We start from the raw sequence: 18,445 nt of genomic DNA on the forward strand, positions 1-18,445 counted from the left end.
TATCATGTGGCCGACTGGTGAAATCAATATGTGTTTTATCCACACGTTATCTTGAAGTCGACCTAGTTGATGTTTTGAAGATTGCGGAGGATGTACATGTATAGAAGATCAAGATTGTTGAAAGTGAGTGTATGTTGATAATGAGCAGGTGAATGCTAAAGGCAGTGACCCAGAAGCAGTTAATGTTATAGAGTTAATCAATGTTGACTATCTAGTGGAGTCAAGCCATCAAAATTAGTCATATTTCAATCTTATCAATTATATTTTAGGGAGTTGTTGCTTCCTTGGGTAGATGCCCTAAAACAAAGTTGTATTGAAATTGTATTTCAGGGAGTTGTAGCTTCCTAGGGTTGTAGCCCTAAAATAAAATTGTAACCCTATTTTATATGATGTGAGGTTGGATTTGGACAGTAGATCCAAATAGCTTTCTCACCATGGTTTTTCTTTTGTTGGGTTTTCCATGCAAATTTGGTGTTATGGTTGTTTGTTTCTGTGTCTCTCTTCTTGCAATTAAATGATTACATTTTATGAATTGTTGCTGATCAAATTAAAAGAAATTGTTTAAGTACTAATTCATCCCCACTCTTAGTACTCGTGTGTTCAACACATAATTGTTGTGGTGATAAAGGAAAGGCGTTATGTGAATTTCAATGGCAGCCAAAAGTGTTGAAGGGAATTAAAGAAAGGTGTGAGCAAGGTTTGTTTGTAGAAAGAGTGAAAGCAATAAGTTGTAAATAAAGTGCAAGAACAATCATACTTTTCTAAATTGAGAGCCTTCTTGCTTTGGTAATGACTTCCTTTCTTCCCTAGTTCATGGTTGTGATGACGCTTGGTCATTCACCATTTGTTAGTGGTGTTGAGGCTCTAAGGGAGTGGATTTCCCCCTTAGATTTGATAGATATTCCTTTCGCATTTGTCATTTCCTCTCTCTTCTGTTATTCCTTTTCTTGCCTTTCTTTTCCTTGACACTATGATTCTGATTGAGGAGTTTGAGGCCAATTGGCTTATACATCTTGGATCTATGATATCTAATTCACCCTCTTTCGATTTGTCCCTCTCGGACCAATGCTCTTGATCAAAGCCATCTTTTTTGTAGGGTTTGGAGCCTCCTCTTGACTATTCAACTCTAAGTGTGGGATAGGGCTTAATGTCTCTCCTTTTCCATAGATTTGGCATTTTTTGAATTGGATTTCAACTCACAATTCTTCATTATTGCTAGTTCTTGTGTGTTCCGATTGTTTTTCCATCCACACTTGTTCATCAGTTGGGTTTTCTGTAGAAAATTGATAGTAGGCTTCCACAAAGTGCTTCCTCCTTTTGCTTTTGAGACAAAAGAATTTTGATGTTTCCTTTTTTATTCCCTGTTTCCAAATTTTAGCGTTAGTGCGAAGATTTACCAATGTTGGAATTTCTTTAAGGATTTTTCCAATCGAATCTCCTATCTTTGCCAAGCACTTCCTAGACAAATATTCAAATAGTAAAGTGCAAAGCCTGATCTAGATCAAAATTCTCATGGGGTGGTTTGTGTGGGATTGAGATCTGGATTCCATTTCTACAAGTATAGATGGGAGTTACCAAACTTTCACATTTCTTCCTTCCAGATGTTGTCTGTTTCCTCTTCCACTTCACTGCTAAAATTTAACCCTTGGAGAGGCAGGTAACCACCAGATTTGTTTTCAATTGCATGACAATCCATTCTCTAATTGCGTGCCTTGCATTTTTTGCTCCCAAAAATCTACCGATTATTGTTATTTTCTCCAATTTGATAGCATCATTATGAGTTATTAAATAAACATCTATCACTTTCCTACAACTATTTTCACCAATATCTTTGCCATCCTCCTTTTTGCCTTCTTCACTGCTCTTGTTTGCATTCAACATTATTAAACAACTAAGACTAGGGATATACCCCCTAGGTGGAATGTAAATGCCCCACTTCACATCCCACAATAAGACAAGATACAAAATCTTTGCGGGACCTCAATTGTTGATACGGTAGAAAGTAACCTCGCGAGGTTTGAACCTTGGTTGTTGGCACTATAGGCAAGAATAAAAAAAAAATGAGGATAATCTCAATTATTGGTGTGATAGAGAGCAACCTCGCAAGATTTGAACCTTGGTTGTTGGCACTATAGAGAAGAAGACCCACCACCACAGTGTCTCCCCTATATATGAGTAATAATATTAAAGTTAATACATTAATATACATGTAACAAAAGAAAGTAAATTTAATAAGTAATAAAATTAATATATAATGTTATACTATAATAAAAAAATAATAAATATTACTATATATTATTGATTTTTAAAATTATCCTTTTTAAAATTAATTGTAACATTATAAATTATTGAGAGCAAGCAGATGATGCCGAGTGTGAGCGGGAACGATTGCAGACGTGGGTCGAGGAGTAGGGTTTCAGTTGCAGAGGAGGGCGTCGAGGAAGCAGACGATGCAGATGATGTAGATGGAGGCGCTGGGAAGGATGTGGCTCACTCCTTGGCGCTATTTGAGGGATTTGTTTTCTCCTTGTGTTGGAGAGAGCGCATATGTGTTCGTGTTTTGGGAGTTCGGGATCAAGTCTATGTTGTTGTGGTTGTCTCGACGGTGTTTGGTTTCGGTGATAGATGGCTATGGAAGCCCTCCCCATCTACCTTGAGGGCTGGCTCTCTAGAGTTTGGTGATAGTAGTTGCGTGAGTGCTGTTGGACAATTTGCTTTGTGCCCCTATTCTGGGTTGTGGTCTTCTCCGCTTGCCACTATTTGCTGCTTCTTGCTAGGGCCTCTGGTTTTACGGGAGTGCAGACCGTCAAAGATTCTTGTGGGCTTTGGCTTCCTTCCTCATCGATTGTTGTTGGCCCTGGCACTTTTTGTGGCTTTGGGTACCCTCTCTATCTTCCTTCTCAAGGGTTATACATAGCTTTGTCTCTTGAGGTGACTCCATCTCCTATTGAGGTAGAGATGTGTTTTGCTTGTTTACCTTTGACTAGTAGCAGGGAGTTGTATTGGTTTTTTTCTTTCTTTTGGAGATGGAGCTTTCTTCCCATGCCGCTTTGGGAGTTGTTGAGGGTTCAGTGGTTTCCGCTTGTCCTCTACTCTCTGGCGTATGGCTGAAGGATTTGTTGTTTTTATCCTATTATGGTTTTGGGTGCCATGCTAAAATCCAATGCTTTTGGTTTGGGGAGCCTGTTAAAACCCCTTGGGGTGGTTTATACTGGTTATGGGATCTTTGTGAATACCCCTGTTTTCTTTTTGTTTCAAAGGAAGGTTAAGAGAGCCTTTTTAAAACCCTTGTTTATTCTGTTTATGGGGTCTGGTCTTTCCATATCTTTTGACTCCTAAGTTTCTTCATGATGAGGGTTTCTCTGTCCCCCCTGTCTTGGTTCCATGGCTCTATTCGTGGTGTTTCATTTTCCGCATCTTGGGGTTTCTCTAGTTGTTCCTATTGAGGTGGTCCTATCTTCTATGAAGGGGGAGATGGATGTGGTTGGAGGTTGTTGGACACAATAGATCACTGAGAGGGGGGTGAATCAATGATTTAAACTCTTTTCCTTCTACAAGGAGATACTAGTAATATATAAAACAAACTGAGTGCTAACCGGTAGCTCAAACAGTGCAAACAAGGTGTGTGAAAGGATTTGCTGAAACATTAATATACCACATGCACAAAGATGCAACACACAACATGAGATATATACGAGAAAAACCCAATGTGGGAAAAACCTCGGTGAAAATAGCTGTTGGAGATTTTCTACTCCAATCCAACCTCACAATGAATCTTTGATTACAATATTTAGGGCACCAACCCAAGGAGCACCAACCTCTGATTTATGAGCACCAATTCAAAGGAGCACCAACCCCTGCACAATTTATAGGCTACAACCTAAAGGAGCTACAACCCTTGCACTAAGCTACAACTTAGTGAAAAACAATATAAGACTCAGATATACAAATGAAATCACTGTTGCAAATGAAGTTTTGCAACCTTACAATATTCTCCTCTGCCAGTTTCAGCCTTACCGGTCTGTATTCTATCCACCCACTCTGCAACTTGACTTTGTTGATCACTTTTTTCAATCCCCTCTCACAATGTCTTCGCTCTCTCAAATCACACTCGATCACTCTTTATCAAGCACAACTTCTGCTGGTTTGTCACCTCTGTGTAATGCACTCTCCACTGGTTGTTCCTTATATTGGTTTACTCTGCTTCTCCTTATTGGTCAATACTTCACTCATAAACACTTCAAGTGTTTATCTCTTCGGCTCTCAACAATTTCACACTTGTCTTCGCACTACAACAACAACAATCACAGTGAGCTTTCCCACCAAGAGTCAATTCAAACTTGGGGCAATTAGGGTTTCCTTCACCCAACAAAAACTGCATGAGATCCGATCCAGTCTATCTTAGATCAATCACCTGTACTCGAGGAATGCATCTGTACAAATTTTCCATTATCCAATGCATACTTGCTAAAGATAGCAATCTCGTACATGATTTTCTACCTTGAAATCTGTCAACTCATAAAAAGCTCAGTTGTTTCCTTCTTGAGATCTTCTTGCAATCTGATTTCTTTGCTTCGATCCAGGCGCCAACTACTCCCTGATCTTCCTTTGTCATTCTTTCTTCCTCGAGCCGCATCAGTCAATTACAATCTCGTGATTTTTGGTTGTTTCATTAATGTCGACTAGCTGTTTCAACAACCATGTCAATGGAGGCTTCACCGACCTTTACATGTTTGCCACCTCAGCTCCACATGGCATCACAACGATCATACACTTAGCTCATCGACACACAGTCAGTTTACTCTTGAACATTCAACAAACTCATACCGATACAGGCTTTTACTGGTGAGACCTTCTACTACTAACCGGTAGTGCACACTACACCGGTAGCACATTTTCACCTCCAGTGGTTTGTGATTACTTTAACATTCTGCCTCTTCATCATAAACAGGTAGCCAAAGGCCATACCGGTTTAAGCTCTATCGGTTATCACTCAACATGCCGGTACACTCTTCTTCATACCGGATGACATACCTCTATCAGTAGCCTGCCTGCAATACCGATTGACATCAATGACAACTCAATGCCAACAAAGGTGACCTATCTCCTATTGAGGTGGAGTCGGATGCTACTTATGATGCCTAGAAGTGTTGTTGGGGGGCTGAAGAAACACAGATGTTTGGGTGTAAAGGAGCTTTTGATGGCTTTCTCTTCTTCCATTTATTTCCTTTGGAGGTGGAACCGGTGATAAAATTTCTACCCATAGCAAGGTACACTCTCAAGGATAAGGTTGTGGGAGCTTGGATAAAACCCATCATTATGGCTGAGGTAGCCTTGTTCCCTATGTTCATGTTTATGTAAAATCTTTTGGGGTGGCTTTGGCCTTTTGTTTTGCCACAAGTTACGTAACATTTGATCCGTCTTGTTTGGTTGTGGTTGGATTGCTATTTGTCTTTGATTTATCTTTTTGCAATGTTCCTTTGTTGGTTCCAGATCCGTGAAAAAACCGAGGATTTTAGGTGCCTTCAAAACTTGTTGTACAGGGTTTCAGGTCCCCTCAAAGCCTGTGAACCCCTTAATCAAAACATTATAAATTATTGAATTTATTTATATAGTTTTCAATTCATTTTCCCCAATGCAAAACAAACTCAAGGAGATTTACAAAAATGAGAGCCAAGTGTCCAAGTTGTTGGGAAATACATTGAAATTAATTGTGGTTGTACGAAAAAACAATGAAATTCGTTGACTATAGGAAAAAAAAGAGAGGCCAAAACCCATCGTTGTTACAAGGAAAAATGTTAAAATTCATTGTGGATTTGCTTGACATCATCCTAGGCGAGCCCATAGGAAGATTTTCTAACCCCGTTTGCATCCCCTGTCGAACCAATCTTGAATAGAAACTTGGGCTAGAATGGATCTGAACTGGCAAGTCTAGGGGGTGAATTCGTAAGATGGGGTATAAGGGCACAAATCTCTCAAATTTGACTCAACTTCTTTAAGGCAATGACACAAAATGTTTACTACTCTATTTGATAAAATGAATGCATGGATTAATAATAGAGATGACAATGCATACTAGAACAAAAGCAAAGTATTATCTTTATTCACACATGAAATTATTACTAAAAAGACAAAATATGGTTAGCCAAGGGTCAAAGTCAATCCAAGTAGATCATTCCCTTCTCTTGAAGATACACAATCTATTAAAAGACTTGATGGTTGCCATGAGCAACACAACTGCTGATCAACCAATGCTTATAACTACCTAAAGCCAACTATAATCAATACATAATAAAAACAATATTATTGAAACATAATAATAGTCATTGTATACAAACTACATAAAGAAATAAAGCAATAAAGCACAACAAAACAACACAGAACAACCACTAGATGCTGGCAGCCAAACATCTTCTCAACAACTAAAAATGGCTTAAGGGAAAAATGATATCCAACAAACAACTCACCCAAATTCATGGTGATTTGAAGCCAAATTGTTCCAAAGAACTTTGATTAATCACAACCATCTTATCTCTAATACTGTGATCCTTTTGCACAATATTCCTTTTATTGGAGGAACTAGAGATATAGTAAGGGCAACATCCTTTCCCAACTCCCTTTCCCTCCATTGAACGGATCTCCATCACAGTTCTATGATTTGATGTTAAGGAACATATGTTGAAAAACTCTACAATTTGACGTCAAGGTTGATGAGAAACATCTATAGTGATAGGCATTTGCTTGAGGTTGTTTTGTATCCTCAAACCTACTTTGTTTTTCAGACAACTTGAGTGATGACAATCCATTTTCCTTGGGCCATATTTTCTTCATCTTATGCAATTGAATTTTGTTGTTTCCAACCTATGTTTGAGAAACCATGATGGTTGTGCTTGTGTTGTCAACCCCATGTGTTTGATGTGAGCGTGTTTGACTACCCATGTGTTCTCCTAGTCTAGAGGGGTAGACCTTTGAGGTCCATAAGGTCAATTGGTAGGCATTGTTTTTTATTTGTGAGATTGTAACCATGGAGAATGAGATGGAAAAGCTTGGAATCATCATCAAGTTTCTTGGTTTTCATTGATGCATTTGAATTGCTTGAGTTTTGTAAATTTGAGTAAAAGACATTTTTAAAGCATATAAATGATGTTGGAAAGCATCCATCCATGTATTCATTGGATGCAGATACAAATTTGTAACTTTATTTGTATATTGAATTTTGAATGAAATTGAATGAGTAATCAGGTAGGTCGTCTTTGCATAAATAGAATGCACTTTTAAATGATATTTGAATGGTGTGAAACTGAACTTTTTATTTGACGATCAAGATGCTTTTTAACATATGGAAATCAATGGTATACTTTGTTTTTTTCCCAGATGTATATGGTAGAAAGTTATGAGTGAAAACATATTTTAGAGCCTTTTGCTTTTAGTAGTGTTATTTATGTTTCTGTATGCAAGTATGCTTGGGAGAGGGCTCTTTTTTATCAAAACATAGTGTTGCAGGCTTGAAAACCTAGTTAGCTTGTAGAGCATCTATGATATTCTTAACATTTCTATAAAAAATTGAGAAAACCAAAGTCAAGCTGTCTTAATTTTTACTTCTCACTATTCACAGGGGACAAATGTGAATCTGCTGGGTGAATAAACATCTGCCAGGGCAAATGTAAAACTTATATAAGTGGCAAATGTGAGATAGGGCTTAGAAATGACAATTTTTCCGAAAGTTATCCTGAGAGAAGGTTGATGTAGGAGACTTGTCTTTTCACCTCCAATGCTTGGAATTGTGTTTTATGCCTTCAATGATTTTAGCATGTTTTCTGAGGTACTTTCTCCTAGTGTATTTGATCATTTTCTTGTGAGAAATGGGTGAGCTAGGGAATCTCCCTAGTGAGCAACCACTTGTGCATATAAGTTTGAATGAATTGATAGATGTTACCTCATTTCATTATGATGTATACTCTCGTAATTGGTGAATTTAAAGAAGGAATTGTGCTTATATGCTTCCCTTATGAATTATACGTATCTTCTTTAATTTATTTTTGCTTTTGTGTCTTGCCGATTGGTGGCCAGTACACTACCATCAGTGTAGGGTGAGACCCTATCTCCCCTATCATTCCTTGTGATGAGTGTCTCACGATAGTTTTGAAATCTTCTACTTGTAAAGTTGTGCAGTTATGCACTATCATCTGATACTTTAGCATGTCATTGGGTTGTGTAACATCCTTGGGGTGTGAGCATGTATTGTGATGTTTATGTTGCAATTGTTAGTGTGGAAAATTTGTTGGCCATGTTTTGACCTATTCATGTCCTTGATAAAATCTGGGCATTACAACAACTAAGCTAGCTGGTTTTCCCTAAAGCAGAGGAGAGAGCATGCTCCAAAGATGGCAGCTGAATTCTAGGCATCTAAGAAGGCAAAAGTAGCTGACCTCTACAAGCCACTCTCCAAGCAGGAGATGGCAAATCAGAAACAAATCAATGAGTAATTGATGGTGCTTGAAGGGATGCGGGATGCAACAAGTTGCACCAGATCAGTGGAATGGTTGACTATGTTTTATCATTGATGTTGCATGTCTTGATGCTTGACCTTGAGGGCCTTAGTACTACAAGCATTTATATTGACTGTACTGTTCTTCAATTGACTAGTTTGTGATATCTCGATAGTTTTTAGGCATCATATCCTAATGATCTATCCTGGATAGGACTGGCATTCATAGTTTTTCTCTATTAAACTTCTATTTTTATTCAGTTAATGAAAGTAATTTCTAATTTCATGCTTAGTTCATGGACTGAACATCTGAACCCCATGAACTAACCAAAAAGCAAAAAATTAGTTTGAAACCTTACAAAAACTCTCTTCAATTTTACAAAGCTTAGTTCCATCCTAGCACATTTCAGAAGAATTTGGATGATTAAATGAAAAAATTATTCACAGGTTTGCAATGAACTTCACTCAATCACTGAGGCTATTTCCAGGTTTTTCAACAAACTTGAAACCTTAAATCAGCTTAAATATCTCCTAAGAAGTAGCAACCATAAAAATTGTAGGCAATAGTTATGTAGCCCCAGCAAATAAATCTGTGTGATATGCCAAAAACACTTATTTAAGAATTATCAACTGAATTTCCAAATGATTATTTCATTTCTTCTTTAATCAATTTTAATACCTTGAAATTCTTGTAAGCTGAAATTTTATGCATTAGGCTTTTCTGTTCACAAGGCATTGATTTGTAAGAAGAGGTCTTTCTCTTCACCCAGACAAATCAATGGAAGATCTATCTAAAACAACAACAGAAAAAATGTTTACATTCTGACAGTCAATTACTTGCCATGACGCAATCCACTTTTTACCCAATCTCCTTTATCAGTCCTTGTAAATATTCTTGGTTGACCATTAGGAAATGTGCAAGTCCAGTTTGGATTCTTAAGCAAATATGCAAGCATCCTGCAATCAAGGATAAGATTTGAATAAAATGCTGTGGTTACATAACACTAGAATTTTTAAATGCAGATGCAGTAGTATTGAATTTTCAATACCTTGAAAGCTGAGATTACTAGCAAACTTCACAATAAAAACTCACTCTTTCTTAAAGAGAAATAAGAAATCAGAAAAGCTTGCTAGAAAATTACCAGAAAATTTGAATGACCAAAACTAGAATACATTTCCAGACTGCAACTTTAAATTTATTAATTTTAACAGATATCCAGATTGTAAGAACTTGTAAATTGTTGCAGATACTTCTTAACAATAAGATTTAAGCTTCGGAAAGTAGCCTTCTCAAGTTTAACACCCACAGGTTCCTCAAATAAGAAGCCAAGTAGTTCCAAACTTTATGGATACCAGCTGAACACCTATTGTTCCCTGTATGAGAACACAATTTGAAAGTTGAAACACTATATTCATGGAGCCAAGATTGACTGTACAATCAAATTGTATCTTTCAAGTTAGTTCATAAGGTCAGGCATTCATAAATTCGTTAAGGGTCACTAAACTATTTGGACAGTTAAAATTTGTTGTCGAGCAGAATGTCTCACTAAGACACCCATATTATACTCCAAGAAGATTACAGAGCAAAAAAATGTTGAAAACCAATGCGTCTGTGATAATGTGCAATACAGATATATTTTTCAGACATTTCCCAAATACAACAAATAAAATGTCATCAGATATTGGGGAAATCAAGGATTAGTGTTTGCACTCATGCAGGAATGCATGCCTTTCGTTGTGTGCTAAAATTTCTCTGGCTGCTAAACCAGTAGCATCATTACAAATAGCAAATTTTGAAAGGTTGAAAGAGAATCGTGACCTGATCAGATTTTTATTGACTAAATCAGGATTCAAAAGAGTCATGTTGCCTGTAAGTCTATCCTTGCCATTGTCTCCTATAATTCTCAATTGTAATGTCTCCTTCTGCAGAGTAGCCGTAAGTGTCCCTTTTAGCCTATTTACTTTGATAGGGAATAAATAAATTAATTAAAGTTGTCCAATAAAGTAAAATTCTAGATGAGTTTATTTTAATTTATTTTATTGACTCAAGTGATTTAAAAGGCAAATATCATAGTCACTTTACAAAAGTGTTTTAAATGTTATATTTGAGCAGGAAACTAAAAGTACCTTCAGGAAAATTCTGTTAGAAAATATAAAAGGTGATTTAAGAGCTCATTTGCATATGCCAGATTTTTATTTCTAATTTGTTGGGATTTGAAGTTTTCAAGGAGAGCAAACCCTAGGACGAAAACCTTAAGGAATTGGTTTCGGTAGTGAGATATCTACCTTTTTGTAGGTGAAATCACGCAAGTTTCATGGAGGACCATAAGCGATTTAAGTTTGAATAAATTTTCGGAGGTTTGCAGGAAAATGGAAATTTATTAGTAACTTTGGTTTTGGACTAGGTTGCCGGTTCGGGTTCGAAGATCCGGTATGCCGGTACGACAAAATTTTGAAAAGGGGTTTGGGTTCGTTAGTACAAAAACATGTAAATTATTAGTGCTGCTGGAAAGAGTACAGGGGAAACTTAAAGCTCAGATTGAAGAGCACCAGGGCCGAAGGATAGAGATCTAGCATGCAAGATCAAAATGACGACCACAGAGCAGTGCTGATGAAGAACATGCCGCAGAGCCAAACGAAGAACGAAACCAATGAAGAACATGTCCCAAAGGTCAAGAAGGCGAAACCACCATCGGCAATGAGTTAAAGCCTAGAGCGCAAGATTGAAGGCTAGTGATGCTACAGAATTATGGACAGAACACACAGAATGCTACCCTGGATATGCAAACTCAAAGTGAACAGCAGAAAATCAAGTTGTAAAAACTAAATTGCTTTAATGTAAATATCTACTTGTGGGTCCCCATTAATGTATTAAACAAAGGGACATAGGTTAGTTATTGCTGAGCCACTTGATTGGCAAAATTGATGTCAAAGAGTTGTAGGTAGCTGAGGAAGTGGTTGAGAGGGCAGTTGCGGCAGTTAGGAAATACTAGGCATGAGCTAAAGCTGCTAGGCTTCTAGAAGGTAGATTGCAGCCCCTGGATGAAATCAATCTTGGTCACTGATTCAAAATTGTAAAATCTATAAAAGGCCAATGCCTCACTTTGTAAAGGGTTAGAATTTGTTAGATTTTAGTGATTAGATTTTTAGGAGTTAGATAGTTAGATGTTTTAGTAGTTAGCAGATTAGGAGTAGAATAGGACTGCTGGAAAGAAATTGTTGTAATGTGTAATGGCCCATGTTTAATCATAATCAATCTTATTTCAATGACTTAGATTAGTTAAAATAAGAAACTGGCTCAACAAAAATAATCAAATGTGTGTCGTTCCATATTCTATTGATTTCATTGATTGATAAGTAAATTGTTCTTTAATTAATTTAAGATGATTAACTTCAACAATTATGACCTTTAACCCTTGCATTACTCCAGTCTAAGAGGAAGAGAATGACTATGTTGTCAAGAGCTTTGATACCAATTTCAGTAGGCTTCCCTCAAAGTTTACAGATCCAAGCCCTTACCCCATTTTGGACCCATTTTGGACCCTGTCCTCAAGGTTCTCGGGTCGCTGATCCCCACCCTCTCTTGGGAAACAACCTATTGACTGGATTTAGACTGCCCCTCTTGGAAACAAGCCCATCACCTCTCCTTAGTTACTGGTAGTAATGGAAGGAATATTTTAGAGTAAATCCACTCTTATACTGATTTTACAATCTAATATTTTTATTTGTTTGAACAAACATTATATCTCTATATATATATACATAAATAAATGAATCAAATGATATTACCTATTTTAAATTATTAACACTACCATTGCCTAAACACTAATTATTAGTCTATCTAGAGGTTGTAAAGGCAGACAGATCTGACACAATCTGGTCTGCCACTATATATTATATTAAATATGACTGTCATACATATTGCAGTCTATAAATATTTAATAATATTTCTATTAATATTACTATTAAATTTTGCATAAAAACAATGTCAGGCTTCATATATTAAGCATACGTAATAAGCACATCCCCATGCATACCACCCAAACAATGATGTTACTGCCTGTAACTTAATAACAATTCTGATCTAATCTGATCGCTGGCTGCCAGATAATATAGATTCCTGCAGACTTGACCATTCTTTCCTTTTGAAAATGCTCATCTTTCTTCCTCCCTATTTTCACCTTTTTCATTCTATCTTATATCTACATCTTTCTAATGGAGAGACATGTATCTTCGAGGATGATTATAACTCTTCTTTCCTTAATCGCACCCTTTGGTATATTTCCTATTTGTTTATATTAACATATTGATCATTGTCTAAAATGATTTCTTGTAATATATGGTCATCTTAAACATAGAGTATACTCAGCGCTAGTATGAATCCTTCTTTAGAGTCGGGACATTTAGAGGATCGGGGCCCATTACTAATTCCAGATAATAATTTCAATCATTAATAAATATTAATCAATTAATAATAATTCCTGGTAATAATAAATAAATGAATATTAATTAAGTAATAATAATATTAAATAAATATTAATCAATTAATAATAGTTTCAGATATTAATGAATATAAATTAATTAATAATAATATTAAATAAATATTAATCAATTAATAATAGTTTCAGATATTAATGAATATTAATTAATTAATAATAATATTAAATAAACATTCTTTAATTAATAATTTAATTGTTACATTTGGGTTATATTCATTGATAAGCTAAAAATTACAATGATCAAGGATGGGGCATGACATGATGGTAGTTAGAACAAATAAATGGAACATTGAAGCATGGTGTTGTGTTGTTTTGTCCTAATTTGTTTGCATGGTTTCTCTTCATTTGATTAGCTAGTTAGAGTTCAATGGTTTTAACGGTGAAATGTGAAGGTATTTGACCCCATTCCATGGGGACGCGTCCCCCTGTCAGGGACGTCTCGGGGACGGGGGGACAGGGACGCGACGTCCCCCGCCGTCCCGCCACCGCCACCCAATCGCCACCGGGACGTGGAGACGTCTCCTTGGAGACGTCTGGGCGTCTCCGAGGGAGACGCCTGGGCGTCTCCTGCGTCCCTACGCCTAAACAAACAAAAAAAACAATTTTTTAAAAAACATTTGCCTTTTGGGGGGATTAAGGGGTAACCCTAATTGGACGTGGGTCCCACCCAACCCCCCAAAACAACACAAAAGCATGTTTTTTTTAGATTTAACTCTCATTTTGGTAATCTGATTTTTTTTTCCAGCAAGCTAAAGAGGAGGAAAAACTTGAAGAAGACTGATTGAAGGGGTGAGAAAAGCTGATTGCAAGTGTGATAGGAGCTAGAAGAAGCAAGAAGAAGAGGAAGAAGAAGATTCTTCTACATTTTGGAGAGATTTTTCAAGCACAAGGTAGGGTTTTTCAACTTTTTCTTGTTTTTTTTTGAATATTTTCTGATTTTCATTGTTCTATGTCATTTTTGGATTTTTTTTCCCTATTCATCTCAAGACTCAAATGAGATTTGATGTTGAATCTTGAGGGCAAAATGATTCATCATTTTGCCCTCAAGATTCAACATCAAATCTCATTTTGAGATGAATAGGAAAAAAATTTAAAAATATATTGTTAAACTAGGCTGATTTTATTTTCTTTTTGTGAAATGCAGTGTCAATTTCACAATGAGCTCCCAAGGCATGAGTGAAGATGACATGGAAATCCATTCTCATAGTGAGAATGATTCAGAATATGAAACTGAAAATGAGGGAGGTGACCATGGGGCTGATCCTGGAGCCCAATCTAGCTCTATGGCAATTGCACCAGCTAGTACAGGTTGCCCTTTAGAGTTGTTGGCACCATATGCTAGGGGTCATTTTGATCCTAAGTCTCCTCTAAAACAGTTTGCTTCACGAATATCAGTACAAGGCATTGCATCACATTCAAGTGGGGGAACAAGGAAGTGGAAGTGCAATATTTGTGACACAGAATGGTTCGGTAGCATTAGTAGGGTGAATGCACACTTTCTGTTTTGGAGAGGAAAAGGCGTGAAACATTGCAAGTTTTTGGAGGAAGCCAAAAATATACAGTACAGAATTGAGTTTAACAGGATTTGGGGGGTTCCAGATGACACAAATATTTCAATGCCTACTACTTTGTCTGCTAGGGCAGCACTTCATACTTCTCATGCTTCGCAGACGGGAGGAATGATGTTTGGATCTCCATCCACTTCCACTTCTACTGCCGCCAGGGCTGGGAAACGTAAGTTGCAGACAGCACATAGCAACCCCATTACTGATATGTTTAATGTGCAGCTGAGAGATGAGATAGATGAATCCATTGGCAATTTCTTCTTTGCCAATGGCATTCCATTTCATGTTACACGGTCTCCTTATTATAGGAAGATGATGGATATGGTGGCCAAGGGAGGACCATCTTATGTGCCACTAGGGGAGACAAAAATGAGGACCTCGATCTTGGATAAAAGCTATTCCAAGATCAATATTTTGATGGAGAAGATGAAGGCATGTTGGGTGGCATCGGGGTGCAGCATAGTTATGGATGGGTGGACGAACATTAGCCATCGTCCGCTCATCAACGTCATGGTCACATGTGCAGAGGGCCCATACTTCCTTAGAGCAGTTGATTGTACAGGGCATCGTAAAGATGCTGATTTCCAGTTTCAGGTCCTCAGGGAGGCTATTGAGGAGGTTGGGCCACAAAATGTGGTCCAAGTAGTGACAGATGCAGCCCATGTGTGTAGAGCAGCAGGGAGACTCGTTGAGGCAGCCTATAGACACATTTGGTGGACCCCATGTTGTGTGCATGCCATGAACAATGCACTCAAGGACATGGGGAAGATAGACTGGATTAGAGGAGTGGTCACCGATGCGAGAGATGTGCAGATGTTTATCTGCAACCACCACACTTCACATGCACTCTTCAGGACCTTCGCAAAGAAGGAGTTCTTGAAACCAGTTGAGACTAGATATGCATCCTTATTTCATTCTCTTGGAGAGAATGATTGAGTTGCAAGAGGCATTGCAACTCATGGTTATGACTAATGAGTGGAATAGGTGGGCTGAGGCCAAGAAAGAGCAAGGGAGAAGGGTGAAGGAGATAGTGAAGAGTGATGTGTTTTGGACTGATGTGAAATACATTGTCTCTATCATTACTCCAGTATTCCAGGTGATCAGATATGGGGATGGCGATGCACCTAACCTTGGAGAGGTGTATGAGTGCATTGACTCTTTGCTTGACCAGATGAGGGCTGCTGTGCAAGTGAAGGACCCCTCTTTAGCATTCTACAATGAGCAAATCCAGCCTATCATTCAGCGTAGATGGGACAAGTTGAACACTCCTTTGCATATGGCTGCCTTTGCCTTGAATCCTAAGTGGTACAAGGCTAGACCGGGTAGACTGACACCGATTCAGGATGATGAGGTGAAGGCAGGTTTCTTTAAGTGCATAGAGAAGATGTTTGATTCCAGAGATGCCGGCACAATGCGCACTGAGTGGGGAAGATTTGCCACTCTTAGAGGTTATTCAGATGCGGCAAAGATGGATATAGACAACATGGCACAGGAGGACCCACTTTTATGGTGGAATTGTCATGGCCCAAAATCTTTGACCACCACTCTAGCCATCCGTCTGCTATCCCAGATTTCCAGTTCTTCAGTTGCTGAGAGGAACTGGTCTACATATAGCTTCATTCACTCTCTTAAGAGGAATAGACTTACCTCTAAGAGAGCAGAGAAGCTTGTGGCTGTACACAGTGCTTTGCGTCTCATTGACCGCAAGACACTTATGCACAAGGAGAGTCCAGCGGCACGATGGGATGTAGAGCCAGAGGAGCCTTCATAGATTGATGAGGATGATCCTACCACTTCAGATGCAAGGCTAGTTGGTGTGAGCTTGAGGGACCTTGATCCTCAGGAGTCCAGCAGTTCCAGTGAGGAGGAGTTCGCAGATGATTAGAGGCCTCCATTAGCTACAGTTTGAGTTTTCACTTTTCAGTTTTGTCATTTTGTATTTGACTCGTCTCTTTTGTAATGCTATTGCTACACGTATTTGTATTTGGCTACTCATTGTAATGATGAATCATGTAATCATCTTTATTATTATAGACTTTGCAATGGCATCAGATATTCGTATTTTGATTTTCGTTTTCCTTTTTCGATATTCATATGATAGAAATGAGAAATCTCCAATTTGACAATTTCATTTGTCAAATTTTATTTACTTTTAGCAATTAGTTACGTATCACTAATCTAAGTAATCTTGGTATTTCCTATAGTTTCATTTGAAATCTAATTCTTATACTGTTATACAGTTATACATCTTTTCAAAACTAGTTTTTCAAGTACTATATGTATATGTATAAGTATATGAGCACCACCACCCTGCTGCCGTCCCCCCGCCGTCCCCAAATTTAGACCCTTGGTCCCCCCATCCCGTCCCCGCGTCCCCCCGTCCCCGACGCCCATGAACACTGGTATTTGATGAGATTTCGGGTTCACACCATTGGGGGTCGTGTATGGTTAGTCTGAACCCTTTTATTGTGCTTAGTTCAACTATAGGTGTTTGTCTTAGGCTGCACCAGAATTGGGTGCTTGAATGAGTACCTCCAGTCTAAAAATCCTTCATTTCCTAAGAGCTTGCACTATCCTTGTTGAGTTGTGAGGGTGTCTCTGGCAAAACAAGGATTAGTTATGTGAAATATGTCTAACCGTAGCACTAACCGTCACCATCACTGTACTTAGGATTCCTAAACCCTATCTCTTTTGCTTTTATTTTTCCCAACTTGAGATCCAAGGCATCGTCAGATGCAGGCTAGCTTGTTGCATTCGTAAGTCCCCTTGTGTTTACCAACAAAACACATTACCGTTGAGTTATCCTAAGCTGTCAAGACCTGACAGTTGGAACCTTGAGGTTGTCCCCTTTGATCATCTAAAACAACATTAGGGATTTCCTTATTCAAGAGAGGATAGGATACTTAGCGTTTTATTATGTGTTGACCGAAAGAGTAGCAGTATGATTTCCCCCATGAACAGAATTGGCGCTAGGAAGGCGTGATCATCATGCATGAGTAATCTCAAACCTTTTTACCCTCCTCCACGCTCAACGGAATTTTTGCAGCGAGTTGAGTCTATTATGCCCTTTTAAATGCTACATTTGGGATATGCTAGATCCCTATTAAACCAAAAAATACCAAAAAAAAAGTTAAAAAATCTGAAAATACAAAAGATTTCTGAGTCAAGATGTGGGGGCAGCCACTTCATATTGACCATCCTCAGGATGATATTTCCTAGTTTCATGAGAGATTGGGTACACAATTGTATCCCAGGTAACTGTCTGAGTTTACATCTGTAGGGCGCAGGGCATTATAGAATCCACAACACAACTAAGCATGACAAGATGAATTGCTTGACCTTTCTATCAAGGGTTGAGCTAGCATTGTAGGGACAAATCTTTTTCTGGGATATCCCCAAACCAAAAGAGATCTTACAGTTGGATATCCCTAGTCCTCCATCAAGAATGGACAACTTTACCAGATTTAAGGGTCTGATTGAGAACCAATTCGTTCTCAATGAAGAGATATGCTTGGAGAGCGTGCTTTCACCTTAGTGGTGCAGAATTCATCATGCGCCTCACTCTAAGTTTATCTGTTCTCTATGTTTGGAGGCAGTCAATCAAGTCAAATCCCAACATGGACTGTTGGAATCACCAGATGAGTGCATCATGAATAAAGTGTGGAGTGTGTACCTTGTTGCTGATGAGTACAAAAGAATGCAAAATCATTGCAGCACCACACAATCTGAGGATGAAAAAGAGGAGTTGCTAGTAGATGAACCCACTAGCCAAACTATGGCAGCAAATGACTTTGTATGCTTTGCACCTGAGGAGGAAAGGGCTGAAGAAGATGAGCGAGTGCACCTCGTAGAGTAGCCTGACATTGAAAAGCAATTTGAGGAAGCCTCATAGA

General features: G+C 38.2%; 1 protein-coding gene across 7 annotated transcripts in view; it reads right to left on the reverse strand.

Moving 5' to 3' along the window:
• Positions 1-8,975: 8,975 nt before the first annotated feature.
• LOC131076271 (protein N-terminal asparagine amidohydrolase) overlaps positions 8,976-18,445 on the reverse strand; it is a 249,113-nt gene continuing 239,643 nt past the window's right edge. For all 7 annotated transcript variants that reach the window (XM_058013379.2, XM_058013375.2, XM_059219960.1 and 4 more), the window contains one exon: positions 8,976-9,445. In XM_058013379.2, the coding sequence (XP_057869362.2) occupies positions 9,322-9,445 (124 nt within the window). In that variant the 3' untranslated portion in view covers positions 8,976-9,321. The remainder of the gene's footprint in view (positions 9,446-18,445) is intronic.

This window comes from Cryptomeria japonica, chromosome 4, assembly GCF_030272615.1.
Source record: "Cryptomeria japonica chromosome 4, Sugi_1.0, whole genome shotgun sequence".
NCBI classification, from domain to species: Eukaryota; Viridiplantae; Streptophyta; class Pinopsida; order Cupressales; family Cupressaceae; genus Cryptomeria; species Cryptomeria japonica.